The 27,842-nt window shown below is 44.5% G+C and overlaps 1 protein-coding gene across 1 annotated transcript in view; it reads right to left on the minus strand.

The window, feature by feature from the left end:
- COL5A1 (collagen type V alpha 1 chain) overlaps positions 1-27,842 on the minus strand; it is a 376,227-nt gene that overhangs the window by 242,133 nt on the left and 106,252 nt on the right. Inside the window, 3 exon segments of the mRNA XM_030207658.1 lie at positions 17,344-17,506; positions 19,079-19,292; positions 26,479-26,646. Coding sequence (XP_030063518.1) covers positions 17,344-17,506; positions 19,079-19,292; positions 26,479-26,646 — 545 coding nt within the window.

Below are 27,842 nucleotides of genomic sequence, written 5' to 3' on the forward strand. Positions count from 1 at the left end.
TGGGCCTGTGCTAATACTAAAACTAGCATGTGCCTATTGCAGTGCATGCCAATGTGGGTGCTGCCAGTTACCACTGGGAACACCCCAGCTGTAGAAAGTAGAAAATTATTTTCTACCACGGGATTCGGAATTTGCAAAACTCACAATTACTGCCAGGTGCAGCCACTACCCTGTTGGTAGTGCTGATTGGGCACACGCTACCCGCACATTAGACCCCCCCCCCCCCCATGCCTTTGTAAAAGGGCCCCTTAGTTTTCTAAGAAAGGGAGAGCTACATCTCCCTGCATGCAATGGGGAAAAAAACAGGACTGGCATAGTTTGTCCTCTGCAGATGAAGCTATAGACTAACCCTAATCTGAACTCTAATCCTCTCACCTACCTCACTTAGCCTCCCTCTCCTCAGATTCAGTCTCCACAATAGCATCAGCCCAGAAACCGTTAAAGGAGACCTTGCGTGTGAAATATAAGTTCTTATTTACCGTACAAGGTAGAGGATCTTTGCACATGCATTTAATACCGATGATGGCACTGTCCATTTGCAGAAATCTCACTTCTAGGTCAAAGGATCATATTTCACATCACGAGCTGGACTCAAGCCCAACACTGGCACTGCGCCATAGTATTAGGGGAGTCACTGCACTACAGGAGATGTCAGAAAGTATAAAAGAGCAAACAAACAGGGTGGATAAAAGAAGAAGAAAAGCATTAAATAGAGAATAAGATAGGCAGGAAAGCACAGTTTAAGGAAAGCACAGTTTCTTAGATATTGCAACTAATGTAGCTCTCTTTACTAGAGGAAATGTGTCTAAAAGCTTCCATTTTGAACTGAGCTGCCCTGCAATAATCTTATATTATACTACATTTTTGGAAATGTAGGCTTCAGTATAAAGTTTCTTGTCAATTACCTTGAATAACGTTGATTTGGTGCTAGTAAAGAGGTCTGACCAGTGAACCATTCCAAATAAAAATGTAATGGAATTAAGTGTTTTTGGAATTAGGATGATCAAATACTTGGAGCTAACACAAAAGAGAAACATTGGCTCTCTCTCACCCATTATCAGACACAGGGCCTTTCACTTGTAAAGTGTTACTACTGTCTCATTACCTCTGTCTATCCCCCACACCCTGTCACTGAGCTGTAATGGCAGCCTGATTTAGATTACTCTGCACTGTAGCTGTTTCTTCAATGATTTGATGAAGAGACAACAACTCTTGAAAGCATGTCACAAATATATTAAGTCCAATTACAAGATCTCACCTACAAATTGTATTTTGACCCTTATTTCCACATACCTGAGTGGATTAACAGAGTAACCACAATAATTTGCTGGTGATGATATCCACAAACCTTCTGCCCAGTGGTTTCTCTCTCCCTAGAATCTGTCAGCTCGGTGCTAGCATTAAGTCCATGATCATCCCATGAAAGTCTATTAGTCAAGACTTCAGAGCTTAGATATTTAAAGCTCTGTCTGTGTTTTATAATTTACCCACCCCCACATTTCACAGCAGAAGAGATTGGAAAGATCTCTTTAGTGCAGCTGAAACACAAGAAACACATGCAGGAAAAGCTGGTTTGTTTTTTTATTTTCAGTGTCTCAGAGGAAGTGACTCAGAAAAACACAAGTTCAGCCTGCAGTGATCTGCAGAGGTGATTAAAAGTAGCCTTTGCCAGCACCATCCCTGGGGCAATGGGTTTCATATGAAAAGTTAGAATCAGTGTCACCCGCATCTGTACCACAGCCACTTGCATACCGCAGGGTCGTGTCTCTAGTAGTCTCCAGTTTTTTCTTTTAGTTCTGGCACTAAGCCCAGACTCAAGAAAAGGCATGTTTATTTTTGATTTTATTTTATTTTGATTTGATTTGATAACATGCCTCACCAGATATCACCAGAGGCGAGTTACAATAAAAGAAATACTTTGGCAGACACTTGTAACCCTCCCTCTTGTCCAATTCCTCCCCCTTCTCTCCTATCAATTATTGTAGTTTTCCCTACTGCCCTACACAATCAGGTCTGGTTTGTCTATTTGTTCACCCTTGTAAGCCGCCCTTGAAGATGCTCCAAAGGCCGAGATAGTAAATTAATAAATAAATTTGATAAAAACGCCCATATTTATGCATATTCCCATCAGGACAAAAATCCCAAGCCAAGGTGAACTCAACAGGATCTTACAAAATGCAACTAGTTTATGGCTTGTTCTATTTTTATTCAAAGGTACTGTCTTCATGAGGTAATTCCCCCCTTGTTTATTGCTCTTGACACCTATTACAAAGGAATATTCAAAGCCTATGAGTATCTTGGAGATAGGCCAAATATTCAGGGAAGTGACTAAACCAAACAGCTGCCTTTCTACCAAGTAATCACCCACAGACAAGGTTCAGGACTACTGCAAAAATCTTTTATGACTTAATAGGCAAATGAGATGAGAAGCCAGGTAGCACTGATCAGCATGGTTTCAAAATGCTGATAGTAGACAGTGAAATATGGCCAGCAAGGGTGAGAGAGACAGACTCCCACCATTTGGTTAGGTCAGCTGAATGCAGAGGAAGGGGTCAGAGAGGAAGAAAGAGAGAAAAAATTCAAGAAAGCATGGGTGCTGAGGAGGAAAAGAGCTGGGGAAGAGATAATAGAAATGAGGAAAAAGAGGCAGGCGGGAGGACACTGGGGGATTGAGAAGAGAGAGAGAGAACAAAATGGAGGGTTGTTTTAGGCAAGAGGTAAGACTACAAAAGAATGGGAGAAGGGGTTTTATAGGGATGAAGTGGAGGAGGTGGGAGACAAAGAAAAGAAATGGAATGGTACTGGAGGAGTAGGTGAAGAAACTGAAAAATATAAAAAAAGCTGTGAAGAGAAGAGAATGGTTGGAGGTGGAAACAATGAAGGAATAAGGAGGAGAAAGACAGAACTTAGGCCCTGGTGGCAGAGCTGCCAAGGTGGGGGGGGGGCAAGATTCCCCCAGGCTTGGCCTGCAAAGGGAGCACGGCACCAGGGTCTGTCTCTTCACTGCTCCTGGCGGGACCTTGGTGATTGCATCACAATAGGAACAGGAGAGAGAAAACTCCGGTGCCGGGGCCCCCTTAGAGGCTGAGAAGGAGCAGATGGGCCCAGAAGCCGTGCCAGTAGAAGCCTTCCTCATGCGTGATGTGAAAGGAAAAAGCAGCCATAGGGCAGGAAATGCAGCAGAGAATGGGGCTGGAGAAAGACTTCTGCTAGCGCCGGGGCTTGTGGACCCCCACCAGCCAAGGTATGTGACGTTGCGGCGGGGGCAGGGAGGTGGAGAAAAATGTGCCCCCCACCAATTTTTGTACTCTGGCTACATGGTGGTCCGGGGAGTGGCAGCGGAGGTCCTGGGGCTGGGGTGCCCGGCGGCTGCGGCCCTGCCCCAGGCCCGGTTCAGTCTCTCAGCAGCCCTGCCTGGTGGTAAGTAGCAGTACTGTGGTAGAAACAGTACACAATGGGGTAGAAGTCACTATAATATGCTAACAAACATATATGCATAAGTGTACCGCAAAACTTGCATGCATGTAAGATGCAGCTTTGTGTGGCTGAATATTCTGGGTGATGGACTGATGCTGAGGAATGAAATTGTATTCTGCATGATAATTTTATATTGTAAATTGTCTTGCAGCTTCTTGAGACAGTAGCTAAAAATACATGCAAACATGCTAACTACATACCCCCCCCCCCCCCCCATGAAGCAACACTGATTATGGCTATAGTTTAAGTTTAACCCCAGAACCTGTGCAGTTCATATCTTTCCTGCCCTTCCTCAGAGTGAGATGTAACTGAAGATGAATTTGTTGCTGCAAGATTTGATCTGCTACACATTTCAAACAGAAACCAAGATATCCCTGCTGCCTTAAGAGCTTTCCTTTGCAACAACATTGACCCTGCCTGTTAGTTTAAACCAAACTTTCTGCTTCTAACTCTGGCTATGATCAAATCACCCAGAGGGCAAAAAACAAACAAACAAACAAACAAACAGTTACAGCTACTACTGGTTCTACTGAGACCCTGAACTGTGGTAATCCTAGCAAAGTATTCCTGAAATCTGAAAGCAGTCAACCTCTCCATCCCTTCCCCTATCAAATTCTCCCTCTATTTCAGGGGTTCTCAGTCCAGTACTTGGGACACACCCAGCCAGCCTGGTTTTCAGGATACCTAAAATAAATATGCATGGGATAGATTTACATACAATGGAGGCTGTGCATGCAAATTTATATCATGCAAATATGTTGTGACTATCTTGAAAACCAGGCTGGTTTGATGTGTTCCAAGGACTGGGTTGAGAACCCCCTGCTCTAATTACTGGTTCCATGTCAGCTTGGTTGTGCCTCATTGAGAAACGCATCACGTGGCAGAAATTTGCATTGCTAACCTTAGCATGGTGTGACCAAGTTCCAATATTGCAGCAACATCTAGCCTTCAAAGCAGAATCCTACACATCAGAATTGCCAAAGAAACCTCTCATCTTCTCTTCATATCGCCTTGAAGTCTCTGAATTATTGTAAAGTTGATCCAAAAATTAACAGGAAAGACAGAAACTTAATGCTTTCCATCTGAGACAATCCATTAGCATATCCTGCCTTCTTTCAGTATTGAGCTATGCTACAGCTTATGTAAGGAGGACAACACAGGGACCAGGGTGTTGCTGATAAGATAAAGGTCTTTGCAACATTGAAGTTTCTGAATTCATTTCATTAAACAAATTTCCACAAAGACACACAAAAGGACAAAAGACTTAGAGAATCAGGCACTTTGTCTAGTGTTATTAGCAATTAAGATCCTATTTCCTTGAGAAAGTTTCATCATTGAAGCATTGTATCCACATATTGAGGTAGATTCAAGAAAAGTCACCAAACGTTAGGTGCCAAGCATTTGGGTGCTAATCTTCAAGTCTATAATGGCAGTTCTACTACGACTAATTATTTTTAGACATGCACAGTGCTATGAGTGGAGGAGTGGCCTAGTGGTTTGAGCACCAGTCAAACCAGTCAGTCAGTCAGAGGTGGCTGGTTCAAATCTTGTGATCTTGGGCAAGTCACTTAACCCTCCATTGCCTCAGCTCCAAACTTGATTGTGCGCCCTCCTGGGACAGAGAAATATCCACCGTACCTGAATGTAACTCACCTTGAGCTGCTACTGAAAAAGATGTGAGCAAAAATCTAAATAAATAAATATACACATTATATGCAGGTACTTTCTCTGTCCCTAGAGGGCTCACAATCTAAGTTTTGTACCTGGAGCAATGGAAAGTTAAGTGACTTGCCCAAGGTCACAGGGAGCTGCAGTGGGAATTGAACCCAAGTTGCCTGGATCAAAACCAGCTGCACTAATCATTAGGCCACTCCTCCACTAGCATAACTCCATACTGATGCATCTAACCTCAGGCACAAGCAACTGCTCCAGTTCAAAGGCTGATGTAAGTGTTTGAACCTAACTATAGCAGACATGTAACTGCATGTATTCTTTAACATATATGTATAAGTATTGGGCACACCCTTGACCAGTGCATTCTCCTCCCCAGTCCACACCCCACTTGTAATACCAACTAAGGTCAGTTGCATGCGTTAATTGCTAATTGATGTCAATTAGTACAAATGACCACTACTTAGTGCCAATTACAGTCTCGTTATATTAAGTTCAGGGCTTTTTTTGAGGGGGTACCCTTTCCGTTGTCTGCTAAAATTGACTCATGGACCCTAAGTTTTAATGAAAGAGCTCAGACTCTACAAACCAATTCTGCCTTGTCACAGATTCTGTGACTGGTTGCAGGGGGCCTGGCTATTGTGGGATGAGTCCCTCAGTGATCACCCCACCCCTGAAAGGTGGCAGAGCATTTGAGTATCGGTCCCTTTTTTTGCTAGAAAAAATGCACTGATTAAGTTACACTTGCATGCACAACTTTGAGTGCTAAGCAAAATCTGGGGATTGTCTTTAATAGGAATGTGAGATTTGTTGGCCAGAGGATCTAATTTAGTAGAGGAGACCAGGGTAAAAAGGAAAAAGAGAGCAGAGAACAATCTGAGACCATTGACACTACAACAAGCAAGATCTGGAAACATAGAGCAGGACGAGAACCGGTATACTAGATGTGCCAAGCTTCATATAGGAGATGGCATCTGATGATATGACCCCTGACATACTGATTATTTTACTGTACTCATTCAGTGTCTCTACTACTCAGCCTATGGAAGCCTCTGAGCAGGGAAAGGCAAGCCAAGAGAGACTCATTCCCCATTCTGTTCCCACCTGGCAATCACAAGAACACAAAAGAGTAATAAACTTGTGAACATTATTTGTGACAGTATGCCATCTACTTTTAGTTGGTGATAATCTTATGCTGAATACAATAGAGTATTATTTTCCCCTTAAAAGAGTGTAACTGGACCCTGTACTGCCAACCACAACTGCAAACCACACTCTGCTGTGTATAGTCGATCAGCATTACAGAATAACTCCCCCTCCCTCAGTTCCCAAGTCTTAACTACAAAACATCCAAGCAGACTTTGAATCGGGAGGATATTCCGGTGCTGGTTGAATGATTCATGCCATATGTTGGAAATTCAGCATGTTGCAGCAGGGGCCCCCTTATAAAAACAGAGTCTAGGGAAAACAGATATTCGAATCAAAGTTCATTGGGAGCCAAGAAAGCATCCTGCATTGTACTAGAACTCTAAGTAATGCCTTGTAGGTTCTGAGGAACAAATATTTACAACAAGTAAAGTTGTGGTTTGTCTGGATTTAAAAGCAACTGTGCTCTGCTGCAGGATGTTTATATACACTATGTCAGTTTAAAATACCAAAAGTTCTTTGTCCCATAGGGAAGAACTTCTGATTGCTTTAGCTCATGACAATTTCTTTCCATTTAATAGAGTGAAAATCAGTGATGATTAGGGTTACCTAATCAATGGAAGTAAAACCCAGACTGGCTTAATCTGTCCTCCTTTTTATGGAGCCCTATGGTAACCCTAGTGATGAGTGCTAAATGAAGAGGCCTTTCCCTGCCCTCGGTATGGGAGGAACTCTATAGATGGCGCTCAAATATGGGCACCGGAAAAAGATCTGAGGTAATCACTATTCTTTAATGGGCACACAACCTTTATAGAATAGTGTTTAGCGTTGATTCTCCGGAAGCCTTACACCTGCAGAAACCTGATATAAATCCTGGTGCCTAGAGCCACCGAGAGACAGAGATGGACCCGGGGCAGGGCCACTGTGGCCGCTGCCGGCGCCACCACCAACCCCCCCCCCCCCCCCCACTCAGGACACAGCTGCTGCTGCCACTCCCTACTCTCCTGCATCAGTGCTTCTGCTCCTCCCTGGCCCCCAAGGGGGGCCCGGCGCAGTGGTTTGTCTATCACCTGCTTGTGTGTGCTGCAACCGGGTTATCGCTTTAACACAATCACCCAGGTCCCAAAAGCAGCAGGAGAGAGACAGACCCCAGCACCGGCCCCCCTCCTTGGAGGCCAGGCCTGGAGAATTTTTTTCCCCCATCCCCCCTGCTGGTTCCCAAGTTGGGTGCAGAAACCCATTATTCTATAACACTGAGCACATCTTTTTGGAATGCCTCTGACCTGCCCATGTCCCTCCCATGGCCATGTCCTCTTTTGGGTTGCACGCTATGGGATTTAGGCACCCAGTGTTATAGAATAGCACAAAGCCAGATGCACGAGCAAATCCTAAGTGGTGCCAATTAACATCAATAATTGGTTGTTAGCATCTAATTATTAAGGGTTAACAGCTCATTAGCCAATGAAGTTGTGCATATATCTCAGGAGTGTGCCCAAATTTGTGTGCCATATATACATTCTTGGGGTATATACCATTCTCCAGAATATCAGATTCTATAAAGATCGCTCTGGGCTGAGCACCTTTTATAGAATAGCGCATCGTGGCAATTCCCGTGTCCAAAATTGGATGCCAGGACTTATGTCTGCTGAAACCAGGTGTAATTCCTAGTGCCCAATTTGGGTTCACATCCCCAGTAAATTTTCAGAAAGTCCCTGACCCATGCATGTCCCTCCTACGTCCATGTCCCTTGGGTTGTGTGCTATAGGATTTGGGTGCCCGGTATTATAGAACAGGTTACAGCCAGATACATGCCCAAAACCTAATTGGTGCCAGCGACATTAATAAATTATTATTATTATTATTATTATTATATTTGTATCCCACATTATCCCACCTTTTTGCAGGCTCAATGTGGCTTACAGTTCATCGTGGATACTGGAAATAGAAGAGAATGTACATTTGGTTTTACAGCGAGTTTTGGGTACATGATGGTGAAATACATAATATTAGAAATAGAAAAGAGTAAATGATTGTTATTGTCCAATTATTGGTATTAGTTGGCTTGTTAATCAATTAAATTGTGTGTGCATCTCAGAATTGCACCCAAATTTGGACATGCAAATTTAGGTGACCTTTATAGAATCTGGGGTAGAAGGATAATTTTAGAACAGTGTACTTGATGGTCAAGGCACATAGGTGCTAGGGTTCTACAAAGTTCGTGCACACAATGTATAGAATAATTTCAAAGTGCACATCTTCAAGGAGCGTGGACTTGGGAGGGGCATAAGCAGATCCAGAGGGATGTCAGACATTCTGCAAATAAGCTGTAGAATACTAGCATTCACGCACCGAACTTCCTACAACAGTGAGCTCGTGTACGTGCTCATGACTATAGTTAGGAATCTAAATGCGTACGTATGCTATATTCTCTAAGGCTAGTTGCACGCACAACTGCCATTATAGATTTCGTACTTAGTGCGCATCATCCTTGAGCTTAAATTTTGGCGATCTATAGAGAATTATCCTCTTTCCCCTGATATTCAGCTGGCGGCGGTCAGCGTTTTTAAAAATGCTGGTCGTCATTGGCTAAATTATCCCCTGATATTCAGTCTCGGGCCATGTCACAGCACCAGTACTGAATATTGGAAATAATTTTGGGTAGCCTGGCCTCCCAGAGCTATATGGGTCCAGCCGATATATAGTCGGGCTGCATAAGAGTTATATGGTCATAGCTAAATATTGAGATAGGAGCCACATAATCATTTTCTTTTTTTTTTTTCACAGTCCCTGAGCCCTGTCTCCCCCCCCCCCCCCCCACGCCAGTGTCCCCTCTTTCCCTCCTTCCCTTCTCCCAGCCCACATCAAGACTCCCTCACAGACTCCCCCCCACTCCCTGCCCCCCATCCGTGAACATTGGAGCCGACTCTGTGGGTGCTGTGGGTGCTTGAGCACCCCCAATATTGAGAAAATTCCTTGTATGTGTCCAGGGAGGGGTCATTTCCATTGGGCTTAGCACCCCCAATAATTTTGAAAAGTTGGCTCCTATGCCCGTGAAATACCGCAAGCTGTCATGAGAGGTCATGGCAGCCATTTTACAGAGGTGCCGCAAAGGGCAGGAGCAAGGGGGGTGCACTCCTGCCCCCATGACCCCACTGCACCACCAGGGATGTAGGTAAGCCCAGGGACTTACCTTCACGGTTAGAGGGTGGGAAGGTCTTGCGAGGGGGTCTTGATGTAGGCTGGGAGAAGGAGGGAGGGAAAGAAAAGAATTTGTCGGGGTGGGAGGGGGATCAGGGCCTTTTTTTTAAGAAAAAATATTCAGAGCTGGTACCCATATAACTAAATGAAGCCGCTTAGCTATGTGGGTGCTGGCACTGAATATTGCTAGCATCCGTATAACCTGGGGCTCCTCCTTAGTGACACCCCCAGCACCTCTTTGGGCCCGATATTCAGACCATGGAAGGTAGCAGGGCTGCCTCCTGTGGTCCGTGCTGAGCCCAGATAATCAATGTTGGGCCATTTCCAGTGACCAGCATTGAATATCTGGGTGTATTTTGACCGGTTTAAATTTAACCGGACAAGCCGATAATCAGTGTTGGTTGGTTAAGTTTAAACAGGCAAAAGATTTACCTGCTATTTTAGCAGCCTAATTTGGTCGCCAAACTTAGCCAGCAATGTGCTGAATATCGTCAGATAGTCGGTTAAGTACCATTTAAGTGAACAAGTGCCGTTCCTGGTTTTAAATATTGGCACATTCCTCATTTTCTTATGTCTTAATTCTACCCTGGCCCCTGGCCTGCCCCTTTGATTCTTTCTGTCACATAGGTAGGATGTTGGCTTGATGGATTTGAAGGGGATGGGAGGGTTCCACTAGTTCATGTTACTCTATCTTATGAATATATGGTTACCCTCCCAAACGCATTCTTAAATGATTTATGGCAAATTGGCAAAGACAGAGTAGCTTTCAAAGCCAGAACTGTAAATCAGCTCTTTTCAGCAGTCTCCCAGTAGTGTGAATTACATAGCAAGATATACAAATGTGGTTAACCTCTAAACAGAAATCCAAGCTATTAAAAGTGACATGGAAGCAATCTGAGAAGTGATAGCAAGTCACTATGGCAAAAACAATTGCTGTCATGAAAGAACGGAAAAAATATCTACTTGTTTCCAGTGACTTCCTTGCTAATTAGTTGTTCTTCTGGAAGTCTTCAAATTCTTGCTGGCCCTGGAAGAACTAGCTTTTGTAATTGATGAGACGTTTTATTGTTTTGTTTTTATCTTGTTATTGTGAGTTTATGTTTTGGGGGTTTTGAGATGGAACTTTGCACATCACAATGATCTGCTTTGAGGATGCTTTATTTTTTTAAATTTCAGTTACAAATTACTGCAGTTGTGAATCATTGTATAGACTTATTGGAGGTAATTCTCTAAGGAACCACATGAAACTGCCGGTGCTCTAGACAATGAGCCATTTCCAACTAAGCAATATTCTGTAATTACGTGCCTAGATTTGATGGCACATACTCTGTGGGGCATTATGTACATACGACCAAATTCTAGATATGGTACCTAGAGTTATGTGCGTTAAATTGGGTGCGTTCCCAATTTATGCGTGTAACTTAATTGAACAATGAGCCGATCAGCGCTGATAATTGGGTGGTAATAGCTAATTATCAGAAGAATTAGGATTTAGGCACACATCGGATCTGCACCTATGATGTTACACGCACATGGGATCTGCACCTAACTTCTATCATGTGTAACTATATGGGGGCATGGTTAGGGGTGTTTTTGGGGAGTTCCCAAAATTTGCACGCATAAATATAGAATTGTGCCTAAATGTAGGCGTATGCATTGAGGCCTTCTCAGACAGGCTTAAGTCCAAATTCCTATACTTAGGCGCAGTTATGTGCTAAGTGTGATTCTATAAAAGAAACATATCCTTTATAGAATCACACTAAGCACATTCTTTTTCAGTAACAATTTTGGGCCATAGATTATAACATTTTATAATCTATGCGTGATTCTTTGCACTATAGGCATGAGGATTTACACCAGCTCTATGCATTTGTACAGAAAGTAGCTGTGCTAAATGAGGCTGAAATCTCTTTACAACGGACTGAAGTATCAGGTTTCTACACCATCCCACAAATTCAATATATGACGCTCAAAAATGGGCAAATTGACACATTAGCCAATTAGCACCAATAATTGGGTGCTAATAGTCAATTATCAGTGCTAAATGGCATTAATTTAAATTTATATGTGCATTTTTAGGCACCAGCCTCTGCGTCAGTGGCATTCCTAGGGGGGGGCAGTGGGTGCGGTCCGCCCCAGGTGTACGCCTCTGGGAGGGTGCCGCGCGCCTGTCCACTACATTTGTTCTGTGCTCCCTCTGCCCTGGAACAGGTTACTTCCTGTTCCGGGGCAGAGGGAGCATGGAAATGAAGGACGCGGGCAGGCGCGCGGCACCCCCCCCTCCAGCGGTGTGCACCCAGGGGGGTTCCTTCACCGGGGGTCCTTTCGCCGGGGGGATTGCGCTGCACCCGGGGGGCGGGGCGTATCGGCGATCTGCCCTGGATGTCAGCCCCCCTAGGAACTCCACTGCTCTGCATGCAAATTTTACGTCAGATCTGAAAAGGAGGTGTGGCCATAGGAGGGGCATGGGCGGATCAGAGGCGTTCCTGGAATTTGCACACAGTGTTACAGAATAAGGGACATATGCATTTAATTCAGGTGTGAGGATTTACACCAGAGTTCAGTTGGTGTAAATTCTCGTGGCTAAAAGTTAGGTGCAGATCATGACACTAATCGCTATTCTATATATGGTGCCAAACTTGGAGTACCGTTTATAGAATAGTGCTTATCATTCATTTTTTTCGGCACCATATATAGAATTTTGTCTTACATGGAACTTGAAAATACTGATATCTCTTACACCCAGAGAAGGTCCTCATGGAAGTTGAGAGTAAGCATGTGTTTCTACAGGACTTAAAAGGGTTTTTTTTTCCTTCTGAAGTTCTGAAGACTCATCCAGATGTTATGCAGATAACAATCTCATTCAGCCTTCTATTCTGACAACGTCCAATTTAGAACGTATTTTTCTTGGCAGGAAATATAAGGAAAGTTTGGGAGGCAAAGGTTGCCTCATTCATTGACAAGCATTTAAATCACTGAACTAGCCAAAAGCTTTCTGCAGGAAACACTGGAAAACGAATTAGGAGCACAACATATCAATACACCTGTTTATTCATTTTCCATGGCACCCTGTTGGGAAGGCCCTCCAGTCTACACTAGTCTGGAAGGAATTGAAAACAAATAGCACAACACTTACATTACTGCAGCTGACATGAAATGGATTTTCTATCCTGCCTCACAGGTAGCATGGTGATGACTATATCCTATGAAGTTGACCCTACATAGGCAGACTTTACAAATCCAGCCATCTTGTTAACCCAGAAATACAAAAGTTGAGGAAGGCTACTACTTCTCTAACTGGTCACAGTCACAGACGACTCCAAGTTAGATGAGTTAAAACTCTTTATTCTGAACATTCTAGGTGCAGTAGTGAGCATAGACCCTGTATTTAACCGGATGGTGCTGCTGAAAATGTCCAGTTAGTAGCCAACACGAGAACAGCCATTTTGGGGGCATTCCAAGGGCACTTAACCGGCCAAGGTAACTGCGTAAGTAGGATTGCATAAACATCAGTCCTATCTTTATGCGGTTCACCATAGCCAGTTAAGTGCTTGATATCACACTTAACCAGCTATGTTTTCACTGGTCTTGTATACCTGGAAATTCAATGTTGGAGCCCGGACATAACCCGGGGATTGAATTTCCGGCAATAATGCTGGCGGCGGTCAGCAAAATGCTGATCACTGTCGGCTGAATATTCAGATTCTCAGAAACACTTTCGCACAAAACACAACTCGTACAGCAGACTAAGTCCTCTGTCAGACCTCTCCATGGAAACATATCCAACACGCTTAGGTCATTATTCTAGAAACATATCCACAAATCAATGTGTATATTCGATACACGTGTAAATACCAATTTCAGAAAACTGCCGAGAGGGGGGGGGGGGGCGGGAGGCAAGATTCCCCCAGGCCCAGCCTCCAAGGGGGGCCTGCTCGGCACCAGCAAGGCTGATTGGTCTCCTGCTCCTGTGTGCTGCAGTGCCGGGTTATTGCATTATCATGTTAACTGCTCTGCCGGCCACAGATCTTTCTTCCTGCCTTGTCCCGCCTCGTATGTGAAGTACTTCTTGTTTCCGCCAAGACGGCAGGGAACATGGCAGGAAGAAAGACCTGCAGCAGCAGAGCAGACTTAACACGGGTCAGGCACACAGGAGCAGGAAACAAGTATTAAGTAAGTAAGCAACCCTAGAATGTGAGGGGCCCGGGGGTAGGGGTGTTTGCCCATGGCCTGGATTTGTCTCTTTATGGACCTGTTTGGATCGGACTAAATTCTTCATGTGTAGTCCCAATTTTATAAAGGGAATCTATATGTTGGGGGGGGGGGGGGTATCCAAGCCGGATTTTACATCAGCTCAAATAGGGGGCAATTCTATGAGCGTACTCAGGCATTCCAATGTCCTGCAGTGAGAGCCTACTGTATAAATGCAGTGCTTCCCAATCATTTTGTGCCTGTGATCCCATGATGAGGTAAAAGAAAATTGCGAGACCCCCTCCCCAGACGTGCAATATAATGATATGCCTATGGAGAGCCTACCTAAGTCATAACCCCAAAAGGAGGTTTTATGACACTATTTAGGATCCTGACTAACAGTTTGGGAAGTTCAACTTTAATGGCATCTGCCGCCCAGATTCGCTTTTATAATATAATCTGGTGCACATTACAGCGTAACTGACAGTATTATGTAAGTTATGCATATAACTGCAAGCCCTGCCCATGCTCCAGCCAAAGATACACCCTTTTGCATTTGCAAGCTATGTCATTCATGTGCACCGTTACACAAAAGTACTTAGGCACTCTGCTGGCATGTTCACTTGCAAGTACACACTTACCCCAGATTCTATAAACATTGCCCAAATTTGGGCACCCAAACTTGGGTGCAGATCCCAGATCTGGATGCAAAATAATTATTTAATGGGCTCCAATTGTTTAATTATTGGAGTTAACGAGCACTTAATTGGCACTACTTATGACTTGCACACAGATCTGGCTGCATGTTATTCTATAACAATGGGTGCCTAAATTGGATTGTGTGCAAATCAAAGGAGGCGTGGCCAAGGGCGGGGCATAGGTGGGTCAGTGAGGTTCACAAGATTTAGGTATAGAATAATGGAGATCCAAGCCCATTTTGCGTGCTAGGATTTACACCAGGTTTCAGCAGGTTGGGCATGGAAATCCATGCAAACACTATTCAATAAAAGATGCTTATCTCATAGCGCCCTTTATTGTGTAGTGCTGAACGCAGAGTTTTCCCTTTGCCTAATTTTTGACACCATATGTAGAATCTGAACCTTAGAGTGTGAAAATGCTACTATTCTGTGTACACAGGGTGTGTAAATACGGGTGCCCGGTGGTAGAACTGCCCTTATGATTTTTAAAAAGTGCTTGTTTTGGCCTGCGCTTTACATGAGGGATCAAGAGGGTCATTCTCCTTAATCACATATAGTTTACGTCCACCTGCAAATTAAGGGGTCCTTTTACTAAGGTGTGCTGAAAATGGCCTTCAGTAGTGTAGACGCATGTTTTGGGCATGCGCAGAATTATTTTTTAGCTCACCTAGAAAAAAATGCCTTTTTTTGCAGAAAATGGACATGCGGCAAAATGAAAATTGCTGTGCATCCGTTTTTGGTCTGAGACCTTACCACAAGCCATTGACCTACCAGTAAGGTCTCACGCGGTAACTGGGCGATAATCGTCTACGTGTGTAGCTGTTGTGCATCAGAAAATTAAAAATATTTTTCAGACACGCGCCAAAATTGAAATTACCACAAGGGCCACGCGGTAACCGGGTGGTAACTCCAATTTGGTGCATGTTGGGTGCACAAGGGCGCCTACGCCGCGTAGTAAAAGGGCCCCTAAAATTGCAACCTCACCACCATTAGCATAGCTAGAGAGTAGATTTTGGGTGGGCCTAAAGGGGAAATGGATGGGCACTAACTGTCCTCTTTACCCTCTCCCCCCCCCCCCCCCCATACACACACACACTCAACTTTTAAAAGAAACTATAAATACCTGAGTGGCTGGAATCGCCAAGCCCCTCCAGCTGAAGATCTCCCTGAAATTGCCCAGAAGCTCCTGTGCACAGCCTGGCAGTCAGTAGTCACTCCCTGATCTGCTGTTGCCACATTCTGCGCATGTGCGAAAGCTGAGCATGTGCAGAGTACCAGCATTGGTGGCTCAGGAGATGTGCACAGGAGTTTCTGGGCACCTTAAGGGAAATCTTCATCTAGAGGGGCTTGGAGATTCCCGCTAACTACCACAGCAGTGTGCCCCTGTTGGGTGGGCCACTGTCACTACTTAATTGGCAGCACTTACATGTGTAAGTTTGTAAAAGCAAGTCCTATGTTTGCCACCTGCCGGCAATCCATTAACTTGCTTTGAATATCAGGCCCTTTGTCTTTCTTTCCTGATTCAGGCCCAGATGCATAAAAGTCGTCGTTAATTCCCGTTCCCTACCGATTCCATAGCGAATCGGTAGGGAACGAGAATTCACTAAGGAAAGGGAATGCAAATGAGCTACTCATTGTAGCTCCGTTGCATTCACCATTACCTTGGTAGCCAGTTGGAGAATCGGGATGTCCCATTCGGTTATGCTCCTCTTCCAGGTCTCTTCAGCCAATCAAGCGCGTCTAGCTTGCTGGTGTCAGCTAAACGCACTCTGATTGGCTGAAGAGACCTGGAAGAGGAGCATAATGGAAAGGGACGTCCCGAACTCCGGATCGACTCACACGTCCCCGATTCCCTTCTCCTCGCACAGCTACAGAAGGTGAGCAGCGCCGGGGAGACAAAACTAAAAAAAAAAAAAAAAACGGTGAAAACACAAATAAAAGACATCCCTCACAAGCGCAGGCAGAGTACGTCCATAAAGGATGCCCCTCACATGCGCTCGCTGCTTTTTTTTTCTTTTTTACCTTTTTTTTGGGGCCCTTTTCCTTTCCGATTCCCTCACAGAAGCCCTAACGAGAGGTGCAGACCTCCCGTTAGGGTTCCCACGGTAAGGGAATTGGAAAAATGGTAGTGCATCTCATTATAGTGAGCTGCAACGGTAGTGCAGCTCATTATAATAGCCTTTGGATAATTCGCATTCCGTTTTCGTTGCCTGCTACCGTGACAGGGAAAATGCCCGTAGTGCATGCCCCCGGTAAACTACTTGCATTTTAAACTGGCTAGAACCAGTTTAAAACGCAAGTTGTGGGCCCTCAGTAATGCTTTGAGAATGCCATATGGTGCCCAGAGAGAGAAAAAGGAAGGCAGGTATGGTTCATTAAAAGCTCCCTAACAAGGCAATGCTCAAACTAAGTGAGAAATTACAAAGTAATTACAAAGTAATTTCTATAGTCTTCTCAGGGATCTTCCTTCTCTTCAATAAGCAGCCACCTACTCTGCTCAAATAGTCTGTTAACAGGTAGTTTGACAAAGATAGAGAACATGGAACACAGCAAGTTTTGCTGTATCTCTAGAATACAAATACCTTAGATTCCTGAATGTCCCATAGCAAAGAAAAATCCATATTAAAGTGTGAAGCTGAGACCTGGCTAGATCTCCATACACACATCATAAACTACTAGGCACTACTCAAAGAACTCAACAGAGCTGAGCACAATTCTTCAATGTACTGTCCTGCCAGTGGGGGGTGCTGTTTCATTATCATATTTTCAATAGTAAGGGAAAGGCAAGCTCTGCAGGACTCCAGGAAACCTCCCTGTCCCTAGCAATTGAAAGTACAATATTGAAGTACCACCCCCTACTGGTAGCCATGCAGTTGGAGGATTCCTGCTCAGTTTAGAGAGAATAGCGGAACATAGTTATTCTTGAAGTCAAGCAAAAAACAAATGCTGAGTTTTCACGTACCTCAAATACTTCTTCATCCAATATTCTTGTCCCAAACACAATGATGCCATTGGTGTCAATGATGGGATGCTCACTTCTCTCCAAAGGCCTAATTATCTTCTTAGTACAGTCCAGAATTAAGGTCACACTTTTCTTCTGCACACTGATTGCTATTCTATGCCATCTGAAAGGGAGGACAACAAATGTGATACATCTGACTCTTACATCACTCACAAATTACCGCACTGCAGGTTCCCAATAGTGCCCTGACAGTTTATACAGAAAAAGGAGGAATTCCTGTGGAAAACAGATGGTTGCAAGATATTGTAAAATGCACTGCTTTGCTGGCTGGACCTATGAAGAGCGCACACTTATTTTTAGAAAGCTAATTATTTTTCAACATGTAAATGTGCAGTAAGGGGGCAATTCTATATCAGGAAGGACCCCTTGTAAATGCCCTGATGCAGTGAGATTTGAGCCTATTCTCTAATGGCAACTGGGTGCCTAGATTCCTTATAAGCATAGCCTGGTATCAGCCACACATTTACATGCCTGCCATTATGTGAGCTATAGACCTGACGTAACTGCAGTCATGTAAATGTGGCAAAGGTGCAAGTAACTTACAATATACTGTATGTTGAATGCACAAGTGCCAGCTCCGCCCATGTGAATGCCCCCTTGCACTTGGATACTTTGTTACATACAGGCACCTTTACAGAATAGCTCTTCATGGCTTCGCTTGCCACTTACCCATGAAACGGCTGGGTTTCTGAACATTCACACACACAACTGGCACTCAGATGTGGGCACTCAGTTGGTAACATTGCCCTTTCAAGTGCATAACACAGGCACTCACACATCATCACCTCTCCTGTTGTTAATAAATAACCAGTCAATCTTTAATGGCAAAAAACCAGTCACAGCTTTATTATTTAACCATATTCAGCATTGATGCCGTGTCAACCTTTAAACAGTAACACATAAAATCACATAATATAACACTTTCAGTTAGTCGGTATTAAACTAACAGTATTTCAATGACTACTTATAATACCCCACAATGAAAGGATCTGCAGTGACACAAGACCCTTCATTTGTCCTCCCCCTCCCAAGGTCCATGACTGTGATGCTCATGAACCAATACCTGCTCCCACACCCTCATTTCTCCTTCTCCACTTCTGTAATCTCCCCTCACTTTCAATTCTCTGCCCAAACCCCAGCTGTGACAAAGCCCCCCCCCAAAAAACTGTAAATAACCCTTCCCCCCCCCTTCAGCATAACCTCAACCCTGGGTGGGAGGAGCGGGTTGATAACCCTCCCCACCCTGGTTCCCAACCCAAAATAATCCCTCCCACCAAAACTGTCTTCTCGCTCTACAATTTTACCTTAACACTGATTAGTTGAATCCCATTCCCTCACCAATCATCTTCCCTCCTCACATCTCACCTTGTCTTCCCTCTCCTCAACCAAACTTCTATCCTTTAATGTTATCTTGCTTCTGTTTTCCCTATTCATTCTGTTCCTCCCTCCCCCCCCCCCCCCCCCCCATCCCTTTCAAATATATACTGAGGTGATTAGCTTGGCTGTGTTATGGTGTCACCTGCTAATTCAGCAGGGTGCCACTGACAGAATCACTGGAGAACTAGGACTTCAGCTTTCAGTCTTCACTCTATCCCCCTGAATCCAAGGTTCTCTGTAAGTTAATTTTCAAAAATGTGGTATCCTTCTAAACAAACACATGAACAGTTGCACTTACTTGCCATCGGACAGGTTAATTCCCCTAAAAAGAGGGTAGTCCTCAGGTCCAGGTTTGCCCGTGTGGTCTTCATACAGGAATACAGGAGACCTCCCCATCTCCACACCAATCTGTTGGATCCCTTGCTCATTGTAAATGGAGACCAGAAAGGACTGACTTCCTTTCTTTGGTTTTACAGTGGTTAAAATGGAGAATTCTTCAGGGAACGGAGATGCTGAGGGGGAAAAGTGTACAGTTTAAAATTAGTTTTAGATGACCTAGCACATAACATGTGGACTATCCTAAAATTTGCCCCTCTGTCTTCTGCCTGCTAACTTTTATTTTTTGTTTTGGGTCCTGACACAAATGAGTCTGGTAGAGTTCATGAATAATTCTGGTTGTTTAAATCGAGCCCAGGATGGCAGAGGAGGAGGCTGCCTGATATGCAGTCATGCACTGCCTCCTTTTGCCATGCAATTGGGTAGGGGTACAATGGGAGAAGGGACTGAAGAAAGCTGGGTGGGTTTTCCACAGTCGGGGACAATAATGGAGAAATCTGAAATGAGTATATGCTGTGGGGGTGGGGGGAGAGGGTGTATGCTGGGGGGGTGGCTGAGAGACTGGCACAAGCTGGAAGGGAGTGTGTGCTCTGGGGAAAAAGGTATATACCACGGCGGGGGGGGGGGGGGATGGAGAAAGTTAGAGGGAGTGTGTGTCATGAGGTACACAGAATGCATGCCATGTGGGAAGGAGAACTGACGTAAGTTGAAGGAGGTGTATGCCATGGGAGCAGAACTGTACGGAAATTGTGCTATGGGTGAGAAAGTGTGTGCCATGGGGGGCAAGTGAGGCTCTAGCAAACTGAAGTGGTGGGGGGAGGGAGGAGGGGGGGAGAAAGATAGAGGGTTTGTACCATTGGGGACTGGAGGGACAGCAAGCTGGATGTGTGCCACAGGAGAGGAGGAAGTGAAAGGAGAAGTAAGGATATGTGCCTGGAGGGTGGGAGTAAAAAGAGGAGAGAAACAGAGTGTGTGCCTGCTGAGAAGAGAAATAAGGAGAGATGGGGGGAATGTGCCTAGAAGGGATAACTTAGGGACAGACAGAACTAGGGGTCTTGATGGGAGTCAGGGACAGAGAAGGGGGTGGAGAAGGCTGAGGGGTATGGAGAGAAAATTGTTAAAGGCAGAGCAAGGCTGCCGAGAGGGAGAGGGGTCAAAATTCCACGGGCCCGGCCAGCACCAGCAAGCTTCTTCCTGCTTCCAGGTCTATCTCTCCTCTGCTGCTCCTGCATACCGGAACCTGGATGATTGCATTAATGCAATAACCTGGATGACCTGGGTTATCATGTTAATACAATCATCCAGGTCCCAGCACACAGGAGCAGGAGACGAAAGGCCAAGGAAGGTAAGGGGGTGGGGCAGCAGCCCGAACCTGGGGAGCAGCGCAAGTATGTGTGGGAAAGGGTTGGTGCGAGTGTGGGGGGGGGGCGTGGCATGGCAGTGACCAGGTGGGGAGGGGGTGGTTTTGCCCCGAGCCCGGCTGTGTCTCTCGGCAGACCTGAGGCAGAGAGCTGCTAAAGGATAGAGGAGAGGTGAATAGAAAGAAGAGTCTGAACCTACCAGGGAAAGGTAAGGGGTTCAAGCTAAGAGAGAGAGAGAAAGAGCTTGGGAAGGTAGAACCTCAGGAGGGAAAAGGCTTGGGGGCAGGGGGTGTAATTTCATGTTTGAGGAAGGAGTCAGTCCTTATGAAAGGGGAAATAAGCACAAAAAATACAAATAAAGGATGCAGAATTTTCAAATACCGTGTGCAGAATGTTTTATTTATTTATTTTGTTCAGAATTCCCCCGGGAGTAAGGCATGCACTTTAACGGCATCAGTCTGACACTTGCTGTTATTTTTTTAAGTGGTTACATGGAAAAATCAGCGATGAAGAGAAGGGTATAAAATATGGGAATCCAACTGGAATGATATGCTGTAAATGGGTGGTGACCTGCAGGTATTGCATTCAGCTCAAGCAGCAAAGGATGAAGGTGACAGTCCTACATGCTGATCTACTGCACAAAGTTGACATCAGGTCTAAAGGAGGAAGAAGTCATGCAGAAGACTTGCAAGGAAGTTAGCCAGATTCATGCAGCTTGATCATCACCACCCCCCCCCCCCCCCAAGCAATCTATAAGGTGACAATGAAGGATAAACTTTCAGGACGATTTGTCCTTGCACCTAGAACTCAGTTGTAGAAGGAAATGGGGGTTAATGCCCCAACTACTACCCCACAATTAGGAGCCTTGTAACATCTGAGACTTGACCACGCCCAACCCAAAGTGTTCCCTGATCTCCAGGCTGCTCCCAATTAAATGGGAAAACAGCCAGTGACAGCAGGGACATTGTAAAATTTATTGTGTTAATTTTTACATATTGTTTACTCTTTTTAAAAGAGAGCACATTTTTTCCATTCACAGCACAAAGATGCTTTGGTTTCTTCTGGGAACTGGAGCATGACAAAAAGAATAAGCCCCTTCTGCTAATAATGACTGCAAAAAGGAGCAGCGCCATGCCAAGATTCAACATTTCTGTAGCATGAAGGCTGCAAGGAAGACTTTAGACCTCAAAGAATTAAATGTGTAAGAACCCTCGAGTTGTGGTCATCCATCCAGCAGTCCCCAACCAGTCTAGTTTTCAGTACATCCATACAGAATGTGCATAAGATAGTTGTGCATACATATGAATCTCATGAATATTGATTGTGGATATCCTGAACAGCAGATTTACTCAGGGCAGAAGGGAGAACAGATCCCCCATTGCTAGGTTGAGGACCACTGCACAAGTGGGAGCGCAGATTTACACTCAGCCAAAAGCAATCTGTACCAGATGTGTGCAGATGTTTTGGCAGGGTATCCGTTATGGAATCTGGAGCTAGTGGAGGTTGGAGAGAACCCCGTTTTGGGATTTGAAATGATGGCTTCAGGGAAAATGGCAAATAAAAAAAAAAACAGTAGCAGCTGGCTCTTTTTTTTTTTTTTTAATATATGCTCTAAGCAGAAGACAGTAACGAATACCAGACAGGAGAAAAAGCAACTTAAAGAAGCAGGAAATAGTAAAATGCTTATTAAAAATAAAAAGCACGGGCAAGCCTGTGGGTGCTGCCAGGTTAAAATGCTCTGAAATCTTAATCTGTCATGTTTACTGTATTTATGATGCTTGGCGACTATTATTAAATGTTGCATAATTGAGTATGGCAAGTTTCTGCATTTAAAGACAAATACACAGCATAAAGACTGTTTTCAGCTGCAGGATTTCTGATGAATGGTAACACTGTGCCCGCAGCAGCATTCTTTAGATAAGGCAGTCCAAAATTATCTGTGCTACATAATTACTTTCATATGTTAATAATAGTACATGCAGAAAGTAAGGCTATGCAGGGGAATAAGAGATGCATACAGGTGAGACAGGAAGGTACTCTACCTTTGACAGCTTAGTGGATGAGGGGATGACAGAAAGACCTGTCAAAGGGGGCTAATGACTAGAAGTGCAGATCAAGCATGAGAATTGCCCTTAAAAGGGGGACAGAAAGGTTAAGCTTTGGAAATGTGGCCAAAAACTGCAACATTTCTCAGTGCCAGTAGTATTTCATCCCCTAAAGCAAAAGCAACAATGTACTGCACATTAACTATACATAATATTAATCTGTCTGGTTATCCCCTAATGAGGGTGTCATGTTCCTAAATTACTGCTGCTGTAATACCTTATACCAGACAGCCCTTGAAAGTCAACCTTTTGGTTTTCTACTTAATACTTTAGCATGACAAAAGATTCTACTGGGCAGAAGGGAGTGCCACAGTGGAGAACCAGGCTCTGTTCAGGAGCAACAGCAACAGGGATTTATGAAAGATTGTACAGTGGAAGAGGACACACTGCATGGGCAACTGATGACCAGATAAGGAGAGCAAAAGGTATCAGGTGAAACTCAAAACGTATCTCTGGGCAGTACATCTCCAGACAACATATTTCTGCAGAAAAAGCTTTTATTAAAATACAAAATGTACTAAATAAAGGTATTTGTATGGTTCAGAATGTGGGTTGCCATGGAGATTTTTGATTATTCCTCATCCTGCTGCCCTCCAATAGCTTATTTTTTTTTTGACCGGAGATGCCAAAATCTTATCAGCAAATGCAGCAAAGACCACAGATATTCTTTCTTTCTTTCTTCTTCATGGTGCAAATACCACATTTGAAAGAAGTTCATGGTGCTGGTGGCAACAGAGCAGAATCAGCAATAACCCAATTCTAAAATTGTTTAGGGCAGCAGCCATTTCATAGATTATTAAGACTGTCACAACTATACCCTAGAGATTTTTATTACACGTGGAGGGGCATAATCGAACGGGGCGCCCAAGTTTTCATGAGGGCGTCCTCGCAGGAGAGCCCCCGCGAAGGGGCGGGGAAACCCGTATTATCGAAACAAGATGGGCATCCATATTTTGTTTCAATAATACGGTCGGGGACGCCCAAATTGCAACATTTAGGTCGACTCAGGGGCGTACAGTAGCTATGTGGGGCCACGGGGGCATGGGCCCCCACAGATTAAGCCCTGGCCCCCTCTACTATTGACCCCCCAGCCACCGCCTCCCCTCCTGCTGCTACCACCGCCACCACATCAGATACCTTGTTTGCTGGCGGGGGTCCCCAACCCCCGCCAGCCAAAAAGTCTTCTTCAGCGCCGGTCGACTCCAGCGCCTTCGTTGTGTGTTAATCTGTTTCTGATGCCTTACGTCCTGCATGGGGCTACATACAGGACGTGCACGGTGCAGGACGTCAGGAGTTCAAAACAGATCATCACACAGTGAAGGCGCCAGAGTTGACCGGCGCTGAAGAAGACTCTTCGGCTGGCGGGGGTTGGGGACCCCCACCAGCAAACAAGGTACCTGGCGGCGACGGGGGAGGGTTTTTGCGGTGACAGTGGCGGGGGGGGTTGTGGTTGCAGCGGCAGAGGCAGGGGGTTTGCGGTTGCGGTGGCGGGGGGTCCAAAGTGGCTGGGGTGGTCGGCGGCACGGGGAGGTGGCTAAACAGTGCCCCCCTACCTTGGGCTCTGGCCCCCCTCCCGCCGAGGTCTGGCTATGCCCCTGACGACCTTAGAGATGGTTGACCTAAATGTTGAGATGGTCAACCTTAAAGATGGTCATTCCCGATTTTCACCATAATGGAAACTGAGGACACCCATCTCAAAAATGACCAAATCCAAGCCCTTTGGTTGTGGGAGTAGCCAGAATTCGTAGTGCACTGGTCCCCCTGACATGCCAGGACACCAACCGGGCACCCTAGGGGGCACTGCAGTGGACTTCAGAAATTGCTCCCAGGTGCATAGCTCCCTTACCTTGGGTACTTAGCCCCCCAACCCCCCAAACCCCACTCCCCACAACTGTACACCACTACCATAGTTCTAAGGGGTGAAGGGGCACCTAAATGTGGGTACAGTGGGTTTCAGGTGGGTTTTGGAGGGCTCACATTCACCACCACAAGTGTAACAGGTGGTGGGGGGATGGGCCTGGGTCCGCCTGCCTGAAGTGCACTGCAGTGCCCACTAAAACTGCTCCAGGGACCTGCATACTGCTGTCATGGAGCTGGGTATGACATTTGAGGCTGGCAATTAGTTGAATTCATACAGAGAAAATCACATATTCACTGATAAAGGGGAGCCAAACAGCTCTATTAATTAGGAAAAATACCTGATTTCTAGCCTGTCCCTATAGGAAAATACCTTAAATAGAAAAATTCAACATGGAAATATATATTAACTGTGTCCAACTAGCATAAAAAGTTAACTTGTTAGGGAACTGAGAAGTCATACAGAACTGTAGGCTACGTTCATTCAGCTTGCCTCAGATTGTTAGCTCTGATTGTGGTATGCTGGAGATTTCATTTTACAGTTAAAAGGTAGAAAAATAAAGCGTGGGCATACCATGCCAATGATCGAATTTAACACAATTATCCAATGAAAAAAAGTAAAACCTAGAATGGACCTGAGGCTATCCTATAAGGCAGTGCAGAGTTTAAGAGGCAGGCGAGGTTTGAAAATTAAAAACTGAACAGTTTTTTTATTGTTCTGTTCAGAGGTGGGCCTCAAATTGCTTTCAGCCTTCGTGTTTACATTTTTACTAACTTTTTGGTAGGTGGAAGAGAAAGTCCACAAGCTAAAACCTAAAGCATTCCTAAATTGGAATTTAAAAAATTAATAATTGTTTTGGTATTCAGAGTCTGTTCTAATGGCATCTGAAGATGGAGGTCACTTCGTAGACCAGTCAATTCTTACATGCACTGCAAGACTCATATCTGCTGAAAGAAATGTCTCTCTTCATCTTTCTTCTGGAACATGAAAGGATCCCACTCTGAACTGATCCTATTACACAGTAGAAACTGCTTTTTGGTGGAAGCATCTCTATATGTATGGCTCAGGTTTCACTGATGTGCATCTGAGCACACACTGGTTATGAGATGGATGCATCCAGTGAATTAGGAAAGTTTTGTTCTGTACTTTGCACACAGCAAAACACAGACACATGTACCCCAGGGAAAGCTGTGAGATGCGAGATGCATCCAAGATTAGTCAGGATCACCAAAAGTACATTTTATTCACTTACAGAAATGGCCATGTTTTGCTCTGCTATGTCACTCCCCCCCCCCCCCCCCTCCTCCCACCAGTCTGAGACTTTACACTAGGGAAAATCTGCACAAAATGAAATAGCTTATTTAGCGGAAAAGAAATACTTACTACCTTTCCAATTATTTTCTCACTTGGAGACTGCCAACATCTGAAAGCTATTATGTGAAACTGACATTTTTTGCGCTGGATTTTTGGAGAAACCAAGGGGAAAAAAAACAGTGCATTTTGTCCAAATGGAAGAGGCCATGCTTGCAAGAAATTGACTCCTCTCAGCTATGCAGGCTGGACTGCTGGGGATATATATTTTGGATTGTACTGGATTTGGCACTCTCTCTTTAATCCACCACTGGAAAATGCTTCCTGCCATGTAGAGAGCTGAAAGACAGCACTGTATCCACACACAAAAAGAAACTAACTTTAAAGTATAAAGTTATTATTTTCCTAAAACAGTGTTCTCTTTTGGCAGTAGGATGTATACCCAGCTGTCCTGTAACCCCATTAAGACCTGGAACAATGCCAGGGAAAGAAACATCTGTCCTCTTGGCATGCACTATCCAAATTAAAGGGAAAAATTCTCCTTCTTGGACTATATAGCACTATATGCTAGTGCTACACACCACTGGGGATTATTACAACTTAATGTAAGTCAGCCAAGTTGAAACACTCCTTTAGTAATGAAACCATGTGATATAGCTGATGTGATGATGCTACAAACATTTGAGTGTTATGGCTAATGTGGATCATAAAAGGCAGATTTTCTTACCAGGATATAGCTGCTTTGTTGGCGCACTGAGCTGAGCATCTTTTGATACCCTATATGCAGCATCGGGTCCTTTAGAAGATTTTCTGTTTGCACAAAGTCCCGTTGTTTTTGTTATACCATCAGGTAAATTGGGAAAATCTAATACCTTCAAGAGATCTGCGGGTTCAGCTGTGAAGAGGAGAGAGAATGAAGAGTTAGAACAGGAAAACACAACATAACAACCAGGGTCTACCAACAGAGATCCTTCATCAAGTCAGTACATTTGTATGCTAATACTCAGGACTATGAAAGAGGCTGTCCCAGCAAATGAACACTCCCGCAACTGGCTCTCTTGAACATCAAATTTGTGTGGTCTGAACATTTCAGTACTGCAACTGCTTCTTTGGTTGTTCCACTAAATGATATCACAAATTGCAAAGTTCAAAGATCATATGCATATATGGAGAATCCCCCAACTACATGAACAACCTTATCGACCTCCCAGCCAGAAATAGACCATCATCATCTCGTACCCACCTCAATTTACACCTCCCCAATTGCAAAGGTATTAAATACAAGACCTTCTATGCATCCAGTTTCTCCTTCTTGGGTAGCCAGCTTTGGAACACTTTGCCAAGATCCATCCGAACAATCAATGGCCATCTACCCTTCAGGAAAATGCTGAAGACCCACCTTTTCAAGACAGCTTACCCGAATGACCCAACTTAACTTTTAAACCCTTCCTCTTAATCCCGGTCCTGATGATTATTATACCTTAGTCTATACATCCCAATCTCCTTATACCCTTATCTTTCCCTCTCCATCCTTTACCCTTTATCTTCTCCTCTCCATTCCTTTATCTTCTCTTTTCCATCCCTTCTCTCCTCACCTCTCCCAATCTCTTTTCCTTTTGATTATCCTTTCCTTGTTTGCCTCTACATGTTCAACTTTTTATCCTCAAAAACCCACTCACTTCAAGATTTTGTAACTGTAATTATATTTACTATGTAAGCCGCATTGAGCCTACAATGTGTGGGAAAGCGCGGGGTACAAATGAAATAAATAAATAAATGTGCAATGTCTAGGTTTTTTAATTATTATTATTATAATTTAATGTATTCTGTTTATCTCTTTGTGGGGCCCTTTTACTAAGCCATTTACCACTGCCTTACCCGACCCTTTTTATTATTGTACTTGTTTAAAATCTACCGTACTTGGCGTCCACCATTACGGTATTTTGTAAGCCACATTGAGCCTGCTAATATGTGGGAAAATGCGGGATACAAATGTTACAAATAAATAAATAAGCCGCATAAGCGTCTATGCGCGCCCAACGCATGACAAAATGGAGTTACTGCTCGACTACCACATGGCTTTTGCAGTAA

The sequence above is a fragment of the Microcaecilia unicolor genome, chromosome 6 (assembly GCF_901765095.1).
Source record: "Microcaecilia unicolor chromosome 6, aMicUni1.1, whole genome shotgun sequence".
In the NCBI taxonomy this organism is placed as follows: domain Eukaryota; kingdom Metazoa; phylum Chordata; class Amphibia; order Gymnophiona; family Siphonopidae; genus Microcaecilia; species Microcaecilia unicolor.